This window comes from Mauremys mutica, chromosome 1 (genome assembly GCF_020497125.1).
Source record: "Mauremys mutica isolate MM-2020 ecotype Southern chromosome 1, ASM2049712v1, whole genome shotgun sequence".
Lineage (NCBI taxonomy): Eukaryota > Metazoa > Chordata > Testudines > Geoemydidae > Mauremys > Mauremys mutica.
In genome coordinates this window covers 339,977,094-339,994,059 of record NC_059072.1, presented here as the reverse complement: position 1 = coordinate 339,994,059, position 16,966 = coordinate 339,977,094, and the positions used below count along the sequence as shown (strand labels likewise).

The window sequence follows — 16,966 nt, the reverse complement described above, 5'->3', positions numbered from 1 at the left end:
AAGTGCAGGGCTGGTGAAAATCAACAAAGAACGGGGCTTGAGCCCATTGCAGCTATACAGGTCAAAGAGCCATACATAGTCCTCTACCCAAACCCAGATGCACAGAAGCACTTTCCCCTACATGCTCATTTAGAACTTCTCCTCTTCCTCCAGATGTATTTAAAGCAGTAGAGGCTCATTAATGTCCAGCAGTGGCCAGGGGCAGAGCTGTGTGAATAATGGATTTTTCAGTTCACTGGCAATTTTGGGCTCTGCGTTGCTTTGCTAGCATTAAAGGATAAAGTTCACAGTTGAGGGCTCAGCATCTCTGTCCTGAAGAGCTCTGAAGGCAGGAAGGCATGGAGGCAGCAAGAATGGGGTGGAATAACTGGCTAGGCAGTAGTACTGCTGAAAAGTATCTGGGGGGATCATCATGAATCACAAATTGAATATAAGCCAACAGTGTGATGTAGTTGTGAAAAAGGTTAATATTACTCTGGGAAGTTTTAACAGGTGTGTCGTACGTACGACATGGGATGTAATTGTCCCACTCTACTCAGCACTGGTGAGGCCTCAGCTGGAGTATTGTGTCCAATTCCAGGCGTCACAGGAATAGGGGTGACCAGGGGGCCATAGCCCTCCCACTTTTCAGCTGGGGCCCCGCCCCTCCCAGCCAGGCTGGCAGCTGGAGCCCGGCTGTGGAGCCCGGACAGCTGTGGGGCGCTGCGCTGCAGACCCTCCACCTGCCTGGGGTGGGAGGGTCGAGAGCAGCCCCTAGCCCATGTCCCCGCCCTGCCCTGTCCCCCCCACCCTCAGGGCAGGAGGATCCACAGATCCCCACAGCAGCCCAGTCATGGTAAGAGCCTCATGAGTAGCTGTGGGGAGCTGCACCATAGCCCCTTCTGCCCTGGGGGAAGCAGAGGGGGGCCAGGGGCTGCTCTTGAACCACTTACCCCGGGCAGGTGGAGGGTCCGCAGCGTGGCTCCCCACAGCTGCCCATGTGGCTCTTACCATGACTGGGCTGGGTCATGGGGCGCAGGCAGCTGTGGGGATCCGGGGATCCTCCTGCTCTGGGTCCGCAGCTCCCTGGGCCTGCTCTGGCTTCTGGCTTGGCTGGGGGTGGGGCCTCAGACAAAAGAGGAGGGGCGGGCTCTGCCCTCCCCCATTTTTGGGCAGGCTCTGCAGCCCTTGCATCACACTTTAGGGAAGATGTGGACAAACTGGAGACAGTCCAGAGGAGAGCAACAAAAGTGATGAGATGTAGAAAGCCTGGCCTGTCAGAAAAGATTAAAAACACTGGGCATGCTTAGCAGGGCCGGCTCCAGGGTTTCTGCCACCTCAAGCAGCAAAAAGGGAAAGAAAAAAAAAAGCCACGATCGCGATCTGCAGCTCTACTGCCACCGCTTCAGTCTTCGGCGGCAATTCGGCAGCAGGTCTTTCGCTCCGAGAGGGAGAGAGGGACCCGCTGCTGAATTGCCGCTGAAGACCCAGGCGTGCCGCCCCTCACCGTTGGCCGCCCCAAGCAGCTGCTTGCTGGGCTGGTGCCTGGAGCCAGCCCTGATGCTTAGTCTTGAGAAAAGAAGACTGAGTGGGAGGGATCTGATAACAGTCTTCAGATACGTTCTTCAGTTGTTCTCCATGTCCAGTGAAAGTAGGACAAGAAGCAATGGGCTTAATCTTCAGCGAGGGAGATTTAGGTTACGTATTAGGAATGACTTTCTATCTATCAGGTTAATTAAACTTTGGAATAGGCTTCCAAGGGAGAATATGGAATGCTCCTTATTGGAGGTTTTTATGAACAGGTTGGACAAGGATCTGTCAGAGAGGGGCTAGGTTTACTTGGCCCTACATCAGCTCAGGCAGCTGGATTTGCTGATTTCTCGAGGTCCCTTCCAGCCCTACATTTTTATGATTCTGTGAAATTCAGAGAACAAGCACAGACAACCTACCTCCTAGTTATGCTTAGAAATTAAGAATTGCAAAAGAGAAAAAATGGTTTTTACATGACCTGATAATGATTTGGCCGATAATGTCAGGATAAAGTCTGTACTGGAGCACGGAGCACTTCACTGTAGCGTTCAGCTTGCTCCTGCTGAGGTCTCATTTTGAGTTTAGCCCCGAAACCTGACCAAAGTGTTTGGGAAATGATAGCAGCCAGGCAGTAATTTCACAAGCTGGTTGTTTTCCTGCTAGCTGCAGGCATAATCTCAGAGGTCGGAACCCTTAAGATTTTCAGTTTGGCGTGTCTCTCTCTAGCTATATATATCTACAGCTATTCAGTGCAGAAAGTGGCCCCCTCCATTATTCTGAAACGGTTCACTCCCAGCTTTGTAGTGCTTGTGTTTGTGAAATCTCCAGCTTTCCAGGTAAAGGAGTTCAGGCTGCTTTTGCAAGCTTTACTTGTCAAATCACTTTGGTTTGAGACCGGTATTGAAATGGACAAGATTATCTTCAGTTCTCACTCTTGAAGGACAGTCTGGTGGTTGGGGACCTGGGTTCAATTCGCAGCTCTGCCACAGATACCCTGTTTGACCTTGGGCAAGTCATCGAATAAAACCTCTCCTCTCCCCCTCTGTGTAATGGGGATAATAACGCTGACTTTGTCTATTTAGATTCCAAATACTTTGAGGTAGGGATTGTCTCTTACTATGCACAATGGAGCCCTGATCTCAGTCAGGACTTCAAGGCACTTCCCTTCATAGGTGCCGACTTCCTCTCTTTCCCATGGGTGCTTGACCCCACCTCTACCCCTGTCCCTGCCCCCCCTCCACTCCTTCCATGAGGCCCCACCCCTCTCCCACCCCCATTCTAACCCCTTCCCCAAAGTCCCCGCCCCAACTCCAACCCCTCCCTGCCAATATTCCTTCCCCAAATCCCTGCCTCTTCCCCGCCTCCTCCCCTGAGTGTGCCACGTTCCTGCCAAACAGCTGTTTGGCGGTGGCTGGGCAGGAAACGCTGGGAGGTAGGTGGAGGAGTGAGGACACAGCGCACTCAGGAGGGGAGGAGGAGGGGAGGTGGGGGAGGAGCGGAGCTTGGCTGCCGGTGGGTGCAGAGCACCCACTAATTTTTCCCCATGGGTGCTCCAGCCTTGGAGCATCCACGGAGTCAGTGCCTATTCTTCCCTTATATAAATAATTATTATTATGATCCAGATCCTGCCTTCCAGTGCATCTGCTTTTCACTCTTTCAGTAGCACAAAAGCAGCCATAATGTAGACTCAGCCTGTGTGTGGAGAATATCGCCCCTGGCTAGGGAGAACTGGAGTGGGGCAGGGCTGTTGTCTCCCAGCTCCTAGCGTAGGGGGCATTCCTTCCAAGGGGAAAGGAGTGTGGTTGGGGCATCCCAGGCTGCCACTCAGAGCATCCCTAAGTGCCATAGTCCAATGGGCATAAGTCAGAGCAACCCTCAGCACTGCTCTAATTTACACCGGTGCTCTGGCCAGCCCCAGCATTGGGCTGGTGTCAAGAAGCCTCGTTCCTTCGAATTGTTCCAAGTGCATAATGTACACGGCTCAGGACTGGGACCCATAGATTATAAATAACATGCGTAAAGCCACATATGTGTTAACATTTGAGATCAAGAATAATGCAGATTAACGGTATGCATCTCCTCTTGATAAAGTTCAGCTGGAAGCAGAGACATTTTCATTACGAGCATGTGCTTTGCCTCCCCAGATTGCAAGCCCTGATGAGGGTTACGAAGGCAAGTCTCTCTATGCGAGCTGGCTTGAAAAGGACCCCTCAACAGAAAGTAAAAGTCATCCCAGGCAAGTTCATGAAACTATATGGGTTTTTTTTCCCCCTTCCCCCTCATCAGTGTTTCAAATGCATCACCGTGTGTTGTTTTTAAAAGCATCGTTGCCGTTGATAGTGATGATACAAAACTGTCTGGTAGCAGGTGAGTAGCTAGCAGTATCGATGACTTTAGGAAATGTTTTTACAAACCCACATTGGTGGTACCTGTGCCAATTGCTAAACAAAAGTTTAAATGTCCTGTTAATAACACTTTGGAAGACAATCTAGTGCTGCATTCTAGTTAGGATAAACAAATGTTTTGTTAAAAGAAACTATACCAGTAGTTAAGAACAGGGCCAGCTCCAGGCACCAGTGCGGCAAGCAGGTGCTTGGGGCGGCCAAGGGGAAGGGGTGGCATGTCTGGATCTTCGGCGGCATTTCGGCGGCGGGTCCCTCAGTCGAAGGCCCTGCCGCTGAAGTGCCGCCGAAGAAGAAAGCAGCACGGTGGAGCTGCCGCCGAAGTGCCGCCAAAGAAGAAAGCGGCATGGTGGAGCTGCCACCGAAGTGCTGCCGATCACTTGGGGCAGCAAAAACCCCGGGGCCGGCCCTGGTTAAGAAGGAAGGTTGTTCTTGTACTGCTCATTCTTTTTTGATGCAGTTGACTATCAAAGGCCATGACCTACTATATATACAAATGTGTACTTTAAATATGCAAGGTGATCTACAGTAAATGTTGCTATCTAAATTAATCAGAGGGGTAGACGTGTTAGTCTGGATCTGTAAAAGCGGCAAAGAGTTCTGTGGCACGTTATCTTTGCCGCTTTTATCTAAATGAAAACATCCCCATGGAAACTATACAGTTGTTTACATGCTCCTGCCTGCCAAGGCTAAATCCTTACTCATAAGATGGGACTAATCATATCAGTAAGGTAAATGGAATTTAGCCCCTAATGTTACTTGATTCAAGTGTCCCAAGTCCGTTGCTCCAATCTTGTAGCCCCTGCTCACATGAATTCAGTGCGGTTTCTCACCTAAGTAAGTGCTAGGATCGGACTCCCTGAGCAGATCCTCGGCTGATACACATAGTTTTATTCGCTTCAGTGGAGCTACAACAATTTTAGGAGCTGGCCTTTACTAGATTTAATTTCCTAGAAGCATGCACACGTCAATAAACAAATCCAATCCAGAATGACATGCTTTTCCCCTCCTCCATATACTTCTGTGTGTTGTTCTTTTTCCTTTCCTCTGTGTTGCCACCTCTGCCCAGCAGATGGCATTCTTCACTTGAAATTAACACCAGCAACAGCCTCTTCTGCAATGGAAACTATTTGCGAGGCTTTGATTATACAGTGGTCCGCCACATATAAACATATCTTTATATAGTCTCCCAACTGATTTCAGTCGACAGTAGATTATTAATGTTTGAGATCACCAAGATGCCCCAGGTCCCATCCTACAGCACTCTCACATCAGGCTCAATGTGTATCCTTCTCCAATGCAGTCATCATCTTAATAGCCTTACCTCACCGTTCTGACCTTGCTTGTCAGAAGCCTTGTCCACAGTATCTTGGAAACTGTGCTAGCAACACTTTGCATAATCATTCGTACTAGGTCTGACTGTAGCCTCATTTTGATACCTTTTATTTCCTGCATGTAGAATAAACAAACTGGGATCAGGCAGTGATTTTGAAGCTTATTATCAGCGACTGGGAATCACATCGGGCAGAGCCCGTTATACAAAGAACAGGGTAAGGCATCCAGATTTCCTGAAAACAACTGGTACCGAGGTTTGGCTTTATTTTGAGAACAGTTACTCTGCAGTGGGATATTCAACAATTAAAAAAAACAAAAACCTGTTTCAAAGTGTTGGTCCTGTGCTCACAGAAAAGCAATTTTGGAATTTGTGAAGAAACAAACCCTGGAAGGACAATTCACCCATGATGGTGATGTGTGCATTCTAAACCCTCTAGTTACACAAATAGGGCCCTCGATGAAGAAGTATAGATGGACTCAGCTTCGGGTTGTGCTGTCATTCCCACACACATCACATTGTCCTCTTACATGTAGTATTTTCCTTCGTTCTAGTGACACATTGCCTCAGAAGTGAAAAAAACCACACTTGTAACCCACGGCCATAAAGGATTGTCCAATTGTTCCTTTAAACTACAGCTTTCTGTTTAAACCAGTTTTTTCAGTGGGGAGGAAGCATGCATTTCAAGGAGGAAGGCAGCTCGGTACATAAGAAGTGGAAGATAATTCTAAGGATAGAAGGCTGGATGAAAGAAAGCACACAGTGGAGTGTATAAGGAAAGAAAACAAGAATAGAGAATGGAAAGATTATAGTCTGGGGAAAGATGATGAGGAGGAAATGAGGGAAGAAATGTAGGTGGTGGCTGAATTGCACAAGATCCATTGGGACGGGACTACTGTTTTGCACTTGTGCTACTCAAACAACCAGATTGTTTTGCTTGTTGGGAATGAGTCAGTGGGTATTGGAGTTCAGGATGGGGCCAGAAAGAGGCCACCATAGACCAAAAGTAAGGATTGCTACACACTTTTGTTTTGCCGTAGTACCCCATGAATTTGGATTGCTTTTTTCCCCATAGGAGCCTCACACAAACAGCAGTAAGGACTGTGTCTGGAAAAAAGCTATCCTGATACAGAAGTTGTGGTGATCTATTTTTGGCCATTTCTGACCAGTTTCATCCCTCAAACTGGCTTCAGTTAGACCATCTGAGACTTTGTTTATTCTCTTTCAGAGAGCAGACAAGTTCAGCAATTACCCGGTTTACCACACCGTCTATGAGACTTTTGAGTTAGTAGAACGATTTTATGACCCCACATTCACGAAACAGCTTACTGTTGCCCAGTTACGAGGAGGACTGGTGTATGAATTGGCAGATTCCCAGGTCATTCCTTTCAACTGCCAAGATTATGGAGAAGCCTTAAGAAAATACACAAATAGAATCTATAATTTGAGCAAGAAACATGAAGAACAAGTAGAGACGTACGGAGTGTCATTTGGTGAGTAATGACCATGCAGACATTAAACATTTGTATGTCCTGAGTGCATCAATTAGAAGTACACAAAGGAAGAAATATGATTGTTGTATCCATGAAGCTGGACTTTGAGTTTCAGTGTGCCTTGTAGCAGAATAAAACAACTCATTTTAAGAACTCCCTAAGAAGTTTCTCAATATAATGAAGGTTTAAAAAGTTACTGTCAAAATGCCTCTTATAACATAGTCACACTGTATATTACCTCATTCTTTACTGAGGGCAGACACTCTTGAGTAGTGAAAGGGTGGTCTAGAGGTTGGGCACTAGCCTAGCATATGGGTTCAAATCCCTGCTCTACTGTAGACTCTGCAGTGCTTAACCTTGGACAATCACTTAGGGTCTACTTTTTAAAGGTATTTTGGTGCTTAACTTCTATTGAAATCAATGGAATTTAGACATCTCTGAGGATCTATGCCAAGGTGCCTAAATACCTTTAAATATCTGGGCCTTGGCCTCTCTGTCCATCAGTAAAATGGGGATAATAGTATTTCCCTACCTCATGAGGATAAATACATGAAGGATTGTGAGATGCTCAGATACTATGGTAATATCCTAGGTAAAAAAATTTAAAGCAAGCTTGGGCAGGAGTTCTCTGCAGGATTAGAAAAGAAGGAATCCTCCTCACAGGCCAAAAAGCACCAGTGGCCTTTTACTCTGTAACTACTGGTCCTATGCCTTTGAGACCCTAGGTGTCCAAAGATGAGGAGCAGGAACTGGGTTTTAGCTAGTGAATGAGTGCATATGGAAATAGCTTCAGGTAGATGAAAAATAAAAAATGGAGCCAGTTTGCTTATTTGAATTTTTATTTCAAAAGTTAATCTAAAACATTAATTATAAAAAATAAAGTTTCCAAAATATATTGTAAAAGGCACTTTCCTGAATTAATTCCTGCTCGAACTAGATTATATCTTTTAGAAAAACATCCAGTCTCGATTTAAAAGTTTCCAGTGATGGAAAATCCACCACAGCCCCATTCCAATGGTAAATTACTCTCATTGTTTAAAATGTGTGCCTTCTTTCGAGTGTAAACCTGTCCAGCTTTAGCTTCCAGTCACTGCATCTTGTTTTACTTTTGTTTGCTAGACTGAAGAGCCTTCTACTACCAAATTTCTATTCCCAATGTAGACTCTTACAGATGAAGTCACCCCTTACACTTCTTTTTGATAAGCTAAGCAGATGGAGTTCTTTGAGTCTGATACTGTGAGGCAGGTTTTCCAGTCCTTTAATCATTCTTGTGATTCTTCTCTGAACCTGCAGCAAAAACAATTGTGATCAGCTTTAGCAATCTACTGAAGGTTATTTACTGTTCCTAACAGTCCTAATTTATAGATAGTTTTCACAATGTTATGCAATAAAATTCATGCACAGTTGTGACTGTGGTTGCTGAAGGGGCCACGCTGAGATTGCTCAATCAGGGAACTGGAAAGAATAGGGGAGACGATCCCTAAAGCTGGTGGTTTATTTTCACCAAACCAGTAACCAAACAGCTTCTGTAATACATTACTCGTTACCAAGAAGCCAAAATAAGTTCCCTTTAAGCAGTCCAGCCTTTGGCTCCCACCCAGACAGCCAAGTCTACTAGAGCCAGGGTTACTAAAGACCTTATTCACCATATATAAAGTTCTACCCATCCCAAGAAGAGACTGGACACATTGCCCGGAAGATCAATGAATATTTCAGATCTTACCTAAATACACGGTTACAGCCAGTTCTTATTAACTATACATCTAAGATTTATTAATAAAAAGAAAAGAAAGAGAGTTGCTACTGTTAAAGATCATTATACATAGAGATATGGATAAAGTTCTCAGGTCAGTTTCATGGCAGAGATGGTGAGGCTGCTGATTTGTAAAAATCCTTCTGGAGTCAATTTAAAAGGCCGTCCATGTGCAGTGTTTGTTCAGATTCTTCCACGAGAATTGTAGGGTTAATTCAGAGTGGACTGGGAGACCGTAGACTTTTCCTGTCAAAGTTTAAGCAGATCTGAGATAGCAAGGATCAGGCCCCACTCTTTCTTTATAGCTTGAAGCCAGTTGTGGTCATAGCAGGCCTTCCTTGGCTGAACAATAAGAAATGCATATTGTTGTTTTTGAAGCTAACCTCTGTTTCCTAGGCATATACCCATAACTAGATACATTCATTAGCATGAGGCAATTAATCATTCAAACAGTTCACAGGTAGTTTACTATGTGGAATTTACAAGTTTCAAAGCAAAATGAGGACAATAATATTATTATACTACAAGTCCCGTCTAAATGATGATATTCCCTTTTGATCTCTGAATCAATAGACTACATTAATGATTTCATTAGAGACAGGAACAAAATTTTAGCATCTACAAGCTAATTAGATCACATTGTTAAACTTCTAACAAGATATAGATAAACACAGACAATATGACAGTAGAACCTCAGAGTTACGAACACCAGAGTAATGAACACCAGAGTTATGAACTGACTGATCAACCACACACCTCATTTGGAACCAGAAGTATGCAATCAGGCAGCAGCAGAAACAAAACAAAACAAAAAATGGAGAGAGAGAAGCAAATACAGTACAGTACTGGCAGAGACAAGAAAAAAGAGAGAGACGCAAATACAGTACAGTACTGTGTTACTGCATTAAATGTAAACTACTAAAAAATAAAGGGAAAGTTTAAAAAAAGATATACAAGGTAAGGAAACTGTTTCAGTGTTTGTTTCATTTAAATTAAGATTGTTAAAAGCAGCATTTTTCTTCTGTATAGTAAAGTTTGAAAGTGTATTAATTAAGTCAAAGCTGTAAACTTTTGAAAAAACAACCATAATGTTTTGTTCAGAGTTACGAACAACCTCCATTCCCGAGGTGTTCGTAACTCTGAGGTTCTACTGTAGTATTTATTCTTGATTCTCTAACAATACAAGCCTACATAGCAAGGGTCTATCTACAAGGAATGGCCCTGTTTACCATTTCAATACTCTTCTATGTCCTTAAGAGTTGCTTTTAGGTCACTCAGCCTGCTGTGTTGCTTAACCCTCACTGATTCAGCCTCACAATAGTATTCAGGGATGATGCATTTATATGACTTTGTTACCCTTTGTCATAGCATTGTGATATTGCCAATGCCAGACATTCAAAAATCGTAACTCAGGCCCAGTGAACTCATGGGATTGGCTTAAAATCATTATTTTAAAAAATAAATAAATTGAGCTTATTTGCTTTTCGGGTTCAGGTTTTCAAGTTTTCCTCTGCAACAATGAGGGCTAGAAACTTTTTTTTTAATACAAATTGCTCTCATAATCATGTGATTCCAGAAAGTGGAGCTTAAAGAAACACAAATTTTGTAAGTATTGTGATTTTAAAAAAAGAAGTAGAGTGAGCAACCCTGGCATTGTTTGGGATAAGTACACTTGTATGTTTTCAGGAGACCTTTTCCCTGGTCAGCCCTCTCCTTCTGCTTGCGAAACATGAGCTCTTGCGAAATGGTGACTAGAATGTCAACAATGGCTAAACGCTGTCCTTGCACGTACACGCAACTCCCATTCAGTGCACAGAGGCAGCCAAGCACAGAAACTTGACCTGAGGGGGGTGATTCAACTCTCTTGATATAAACAATCAGAGGGGAGATGGCTTTATGGAGGGAGCTACTTTAGATTAGCCAGAGCTTTCTGAAACTCGTGGTTAAATTTGAAATAGTCTGAAGCTTCCCTTTTGCCTACAGAACTTGTATGTTTGGCAAGGTTCTAAAGTTTCCCCTTTTTGCAAGTTTGCCCCTGTTGCTCAATGAACCAGAACCTATTTTATTTTATTTTATTTATTTTTTGGCAGGGGAGAGGGAGGTAGGAGAATTAGCTGTAGAAATGAAATAGACACTGTTATCCAAGTCCTGTCCACTCTGGATGCAGTGGAACCAGTACAGCTCTGTGTCCACGTAGGAAGAGTCTGCCCTAAGGGCTGTGGCTGCCCTGTATGCCACAGAGCTCAGTTCCACAGGGCCTTTTGCCAGTAGCCGTTAAGAGGGCTTGGGCATGTTGCCAGGGAAAGAGTGGGGACGAGCTTGGGAGAGTGGGAGTTTTGCAACTACAATGATCCAGCGGGCCTGCACTCCCACATTATGGGAGACAATCCAGGTGTTGAGTAGCAGCTGTAGAATGGCTCTACCACCATCCTATGCCTTGGCCAAGAGGATTCCTACCCAACGGGATCTCGCTACACCAAGTCTGGCTTGGTATGGATGGGGAAAGAGCTGACATAAAACAAGCAAAGGGTAGGGTGGAAATCTCCTAAGGTGAAAATAGTGCAATCCTTGCACAGGCAGGCAGAAGTGCTGGAAATGTTGATACATGTCAAGTTTCTTCATGTAAAGTCTGCAGTAAAATTAAAATTGCAGATCCAGGGATTTCCTCCTCCCCGTCCACCCCAATCTCAGAACTTTCTCTGTGCCAGAGGTTCCCCAAGAATTGTTCTCAACATATTTAAATTAAATATTATTTTAATGCCTCTTTGTAGAAGTTTTATTAGACATTCTTCCTCAGCGCTGCTGCCATGGTTAAAATAGGTTTTCCATGTTACGAGAAGGCACTGCAGCCCTTTAAAAGTCAGATCCAGAAGAAATGGGGAAGCCAAGGATTCCTTGTCAAGTCAGGAAATAAAATAAATACATGGTTATCCTCAGTAAGTGAAATGTTTATTGTTCAAGGCTCTTTGTGTGATGCTGAAGTAAAAAAGGGCTTCCTATTTATAGGTCCCCTTTTTTCTGCTGTGACGAATTTCACAGAAGCTGCCGCTGATTTTCACAGAAGACTTAAAGAGGTTGATGTGAATAAGTAAGTTTAAAAAAAAACAGTCTTGACAAATTCGCCTCCATGCTCCTCGACTTTGTTTGCTGAGGGCCGAGTCCTGCAAACCTGAATCAGGCCTTGGTCAGCAAAAACTGACTTTGAAATCAATCAGAGTTTTGCCTGAGGGAGGACTACAGGATTTGGACCTCAACACATTCTGTTTCCTGGGCGCACTCACCAATGAACAGGATGAGCTTTGTGATCATTTTAGTGAAAATCTTATATAATGTAATGAACATATTTTTCACGTAAAGCAGCAGCTATCAATGAAAAGTTAGTGTCTTTTTTCTTTGGTGGGTTCTTTCTAGTACTGTTTAATAAAACACAGGTTTCCATTGTTCTTAAAAGGGCGGCCTCCCATTTTGTTGCTTATATAATGGGAAGTTCCCCCAGTCTAACATGCAGTTTTTTCCTTCAAGTTTGTGTGAAGAGCAATCAGTCTGAAGCAGCATCTTCTGGAATCAACAGTCCTAGTTTGAAAGACTATGTGATTCTAATCACAGTTTAGAGCCCATCATCTTCTGTAGCACTGGGCAACGCATGTAATGCCTGTGTTTCATTTTCCTCATTTATATCATGATACTTGTCAGCCTAATCAGGTGCATAGGAAGGAGTAACTAGCTAATATTTGTTTAGTGCTTTGTAAACTAGAACAAGGCTGGCAATGGTTTTCCAATCCCAGAAATATTTTTGAGAGTTTGGAAATTTTTATTGTTCTGCCTCAGAATGAAACTGAGACTCTTTGAAGCTTTTCAGTGAAAAGTCTGTAGTGTGGTAGTTAGGGCACTCACCTGGGAGATAAGAGAACTGGGTTCAGGTCCCTGCTTTGCCTAATTTGGATCAGGAACTTGAATCCAGGTCTCCCACATCCTAGGTGAGTGCCCTAACCACAAGGCCATTGCCTATTCTGGTGTTTGGAGATGTCTTTTTCTCTCTCTGGTTTTGACCAAAACTTCACCTGAGAAACCTTTCTTCGTGAAAGTTTCATCAAAGCCAGTATGTTCCCAGGAGCAGTTTTGGTTTCACCTAATCAGCTTTTCTGACTAAAAAATGTTGAAAAATTCCCAACCAACTCTATTAGAAAACCATGTAGTTCATACATTTTCATGTATTGTTGTGTGAAATGCTTCTGTCTTCATCCCCCGTAGTCCAATTGCTGTGCGAATCATGAATGATCAGCTGATGTTTGTGGAAAGAGCTTTCATCGATCCTCTTGGTTTACCAGGCAGGAAATTTTACAGGTAAGGCAACAAGTTATGCAGGCTACTAAAAAGCATCGATTGTGCTATGACTCTTCAACTTTTTCATATTGTGAACAGCTTCCTAAAATAGAAATTCTCTTGTAAACACCTTCTGCACCTTCACCGTGGCATCGAGAGTGCTTGGTTCCAAGGAACAGTAACTAGGACACTGCTAAAGAAATAAGATGAAAATAACTGTGCTGGTTACAGCAGTGTGAGGACATCCCTCTGCTGATTCCATCCCTCCCAACGGTGGAGCAGATTTGGGAGAAGGAGAGGGTGCCGAAAGACATGAGGTTGTGATCTACATCCTTTATGTAGCTCAACAACACATTTGGGCTATTGAGCTTCTCCTGTCGGGCGTAGGACTGTATTTTTAGTAATATTAAATGTCTCTGAATTTTGCTCTTAGATTTCAAAGCATTTAACAATCTTTAACACATTTATCCTCACACATCCCTGTGAGGTAGGGAAGGGCTGTTATTGCTCAGTTTTTACAGCTGCGAAACTGAGACACAGAGAAGCTAAGTGACTTATCCAAGCTCACAGGGTGAAGCAGGGATTGAACCCAGGTCTTCCCAACTCCTGCGCTAACCATTGGGACCATCCTTCTTGTCAGCTAGTAAGGTTTGCTTATATCCTAGGAGGATTTTCACTTGAATGCAGAAATGCTATTCTGTCTTACAAGGAGAGTACACTGTAAGATTTATAATCAGAAAGCTATGGTGAGAGAGAAGTTTCCCTCTTTGGTGTCAAGTGTATGGCTATACCTCATTTTGCCCCAATGCCTCAGTTTCATTGAAGTACCCAGTTATCGGAGAGAAGGGACGCCAGTGGTGTGGCCCTCTGGCCAAATCAGAAGTCCTCCAGTCCCAGGGCACACAAAAATCCAAAGCCAATCTTTAGCTTTTTCTAAGCTAAATAGTGTTCAGGTGTCCTCAGGTGCAACAGCCTTCCAGGAAGCAACCGCTCGCCCTCCCACTACTAAATCCTTCCTCGTGCTTGCAAGGGTTTCAGCTGGAGCTGCTCACATTTTTTTTTCCCACATAGTGTGACTTTTTGGACAGCTCAGGTTTTTGCATCATTCAAAGTGTCCAGCTATTTCAGCTAAGCAGAGAAATTCAACTTGGGGCAAACATTTTTCATTTTCCCATGGAAAGAGGGAGCCAGAAATTTTTCATTTTGGCCAAAAAATGAAATAAAAATCCATTGAAACTTCAAATGATGTTAAATTCACTGAAAATTTCCTTAAAAAAAAAACCAGCTCTAGTTCTAGCACAATTTTTGCTCTTTCTTTCAGGGATTCCCCCCAGCCGTGTCTCAGTAGCTCCCCTTGTTGTCCCTCGTATCCCTCCTTCCCACCTAAGCCTTTTTTCTCTTTCCCCACAGACACATTGTTTTTGCTCCGAGCAGCCACAACAAGTACGCTGGAGAGTCATTCCCAGGGATCTACGATGCCATGTTTGATATTGAAAATAAAGCGGATCAGCGCAAAGCCTGGGAAGAAGTAAAGAGGCAGATCTCCATTGCAGCCTTCACTGTGCAGGCTGCAGGAGGGACTCTGAAGGACGTAGCCTAGGAACAAGGCACCAGCAGGCTTGAACACATGGCTAACTCTTAAAAAATGGCAGTTAATGTACTAGAGTGATGCCATTCCACTTTGTGCATAGTATTTACTAGGGTTGCAATATAACCAGCCTTTTGCATACAGAAGTCCCATGGGAGTTAGTGAGAGCTGTTGGTGTTATGGGATTGTTGGTTAAGGAACCAATGTTGGCTGAGACTAGCATAACTGCTGCGTTAAAAAAAAAAAGACTTTTTCCTTTGCCTTTTTTTGGAAAAATGTCAGTTACAAAGCTTCCATTTTCCAAAAGATCCATTAATTTTGGGACCTCAGTTTTTGGGTTCTGAGCACTTCTGAAAATCAAGCTCCCAAGCTGCATCTGCACTAGAGAACCTAGAACCTGCCACTGGTGCAGTTTTGTTAGCAGTAGCAGGCAGAAGCCTTAATGCAGACAGCGCTCAGGGGTTTAACACCATGTGTCTTAAGAATGCCTGAACTCTGTCCACACTAGAGCTTCCATCACTGAGGCAGCTTTTGCATTGGATCTGATCCACTATGTCTACGCCTATGACCTAATTTTCCTAGTGTGGACAGTGATTTAGGGCATAGGAATTGCAGTACTGGATCAGACCCATGGTTCATCTAGTCCAGTATCATGTCTCTGACAGTGGTCAGCACCACATGCTTCAGAGGAAGGTACAAGAAACTCACAGCTGTCCCCTCATAGAGACTGATATACCGTGCATCATCAGGCTTTATCTCCCTATCCATTGTCTTTGATTGTGGGTGTGATTATAAAAGATGGTGAGCACCCACAATCCCAATTTACTTCAATGGTATTAGGTGTTCTCCTCTGAAAACTCCAGCTCTAGGTGTCCCATGCTGCGCACCCATAATCAGTGAACAGTTGACAATGTAGGTCCAGATGCTTTTTATGCCATTTTTAATAATCAAATGAAGTACTAAAAAAAAACTATTTCTATGCAGAAGTTTTGAAAACCCTCAGGCTGAGATTTACAAAGGGGATGTGGGGGGAGTTAGGCATCAAAATCCCTTTTTGAAATTGGGAATTAAGATTGTTTAGTCTGCAGAAGAGAAGAATGAGGGGGGATTTGATAGCTGCTTTCAACTACCTGAAAGGGGGTTCCAAAGAGGATGGATCTAGACTGTTCTCAGTGGTACCTGATGGCAGAACAAGGAGTAATGGTCTCAAGTTGCATTGGGGGAGATTTAGGTTGGTTATTAGGAAAAACTTTTTCACTAGGAGGGTGGTGAAGCACTGGAATGGGTTACCTAGGGAGGTGGTGGAATCTCCTTCCTTAGAGGTTTTTAAAGTCAGGCTTGACAAAGCCCTGGCTGGGATGATTTAGTTGGGAATTGGTCCTGCTCTGAGCAGGGGGTTGGACTAGATGACCTACAGAGGTCTCTTCCAACCCTGATATTCTATGATTCTAAATTTTCCTTTTGAAAATACCAGACTTATGCAATATCACTACCTAGGTGTTTTTAAGAGGAAAAAGAGCCAGTAGAGAATCACCATCCCTCCTGTGATGAATAGGGTGATCAGATGAGAGGGAGAAAATATCGGGGGAGGGGGTCCCGCCGGCTTTGCAAAAAAAAAAGCGAGTGCTGCTGGCGGAGCGAAATATCGGGACAAATTGCATCCCAACCAAAGATCGGTCGGGATGCAGGACAAACACCTAAATGTCAGGACGGTCCCGATTTTATCGGGATGTCTGGTCACCCTAGTGATGAACTATCTGCTCCATTTGTAACATGCCATCACTTTCCTCTCATCAGCTGTTATTCATCATGCCCTCTTTAATTGGGAAAGCTATTTTATACCATGCTCTCACCCACCAGCTGATGTCTGATGACAGAGGTGGAAAGTGTTTTCCCAGAATGCTATTAATTACTGTTCTGAGCAGAAGGGATGGAACACTCAGCATTTCTCCTTCAACGTCTACAGAACTAAACCACACACAATTATTGTCTTCTAATGTTACCAGTTAGAACTTCAATGTGAAACTTACAGTTATTTTAAATTCCAGGGATGAAGGAAGAAAGTAAAATGACCCGACAAAAAGGGAACTGAAATGTTTTCCAGAAACCATACGCCGGATATAAAAAGAAGGAAATATTCTAAGAGTGGGGATTTCAGTGATTTGACCAATATTCCCTGTCTTCCCCTGGCTGTGCAATATGGCAGTTTACCTTCAGTTCCCAAGGTGGCTGCATTTCTGTGGCTCTGGCTGCATATAAGGGTTATGAGGTTTTTCAGGCTGTCGATATAAATGGATAATATTAAAAATCACTTACACTGCCCTCCACAACTCCATTTGCTGAGTGCCTATGTTTTGATTCATGTATTCAACCTGTCTGAAGCAGTCTGTGGGTCATGTAACTGGAAAGCATCCAATCCTCAGCATTTAAAGCCTAACATGGGATAATAAAGCAGTTTGACAAAATTAAATTTGGATGAAACTTGATGTTTGGTTTGCTAGATGTCGCTCAGAAAAATAACTTAAGGGAAACCCTGCCAAATAGTTTAGCTCTGCCGTTTAAAAT

The 16,966-nt window shown here is 43.8% G+C and overlaps 1 protein-coding gene across 5 annotated transcripts in view; it reads left to right on the top strand.

The window, feature by feature from the left end:
- Nucleotides 1-15,595, top strand: part of LOC123372141 (N-acetylated-alpha-linked acidic dipeptidase 2-like) — a 57,099-nt gene extending 41,504 nt beyond the window's left edge. For all 5 annotated transcript variants that reach the window (XM_045020103.1, XM_045020098.1, XM_045020120.1 and 2 more), the window contains 6 exons: nt 3,654-3,745; nt 5,371-5,461; nt 6,473-6,737; nt 11,497-11,578; nt 12,742-12,834; nt 14,224-15,595. In XM_045020103.1, the coding sequence (XP_044876038.1) occupies nt 3,654-3,745; nt 5,371-5,461; nt 6,473-6,737; nt 11,497-11,578; nt 12,742-12,834; nt 14,224-14,413 (813 nt within the window). In that variant the 3' untranslated portion in view covers nt 14,414-15,595. The remainder of the gene's footprint in view (nt 1-3,653; nt 3,746-5,370; nt 5,462-6,472; nt 6,738-11,496; nt 11,579-12,741; nt 12,835-14,223) is intronic.
- The last annotated feature ends 1,371 nt before the right edge of the window (nt 15,596-16,966 follow it).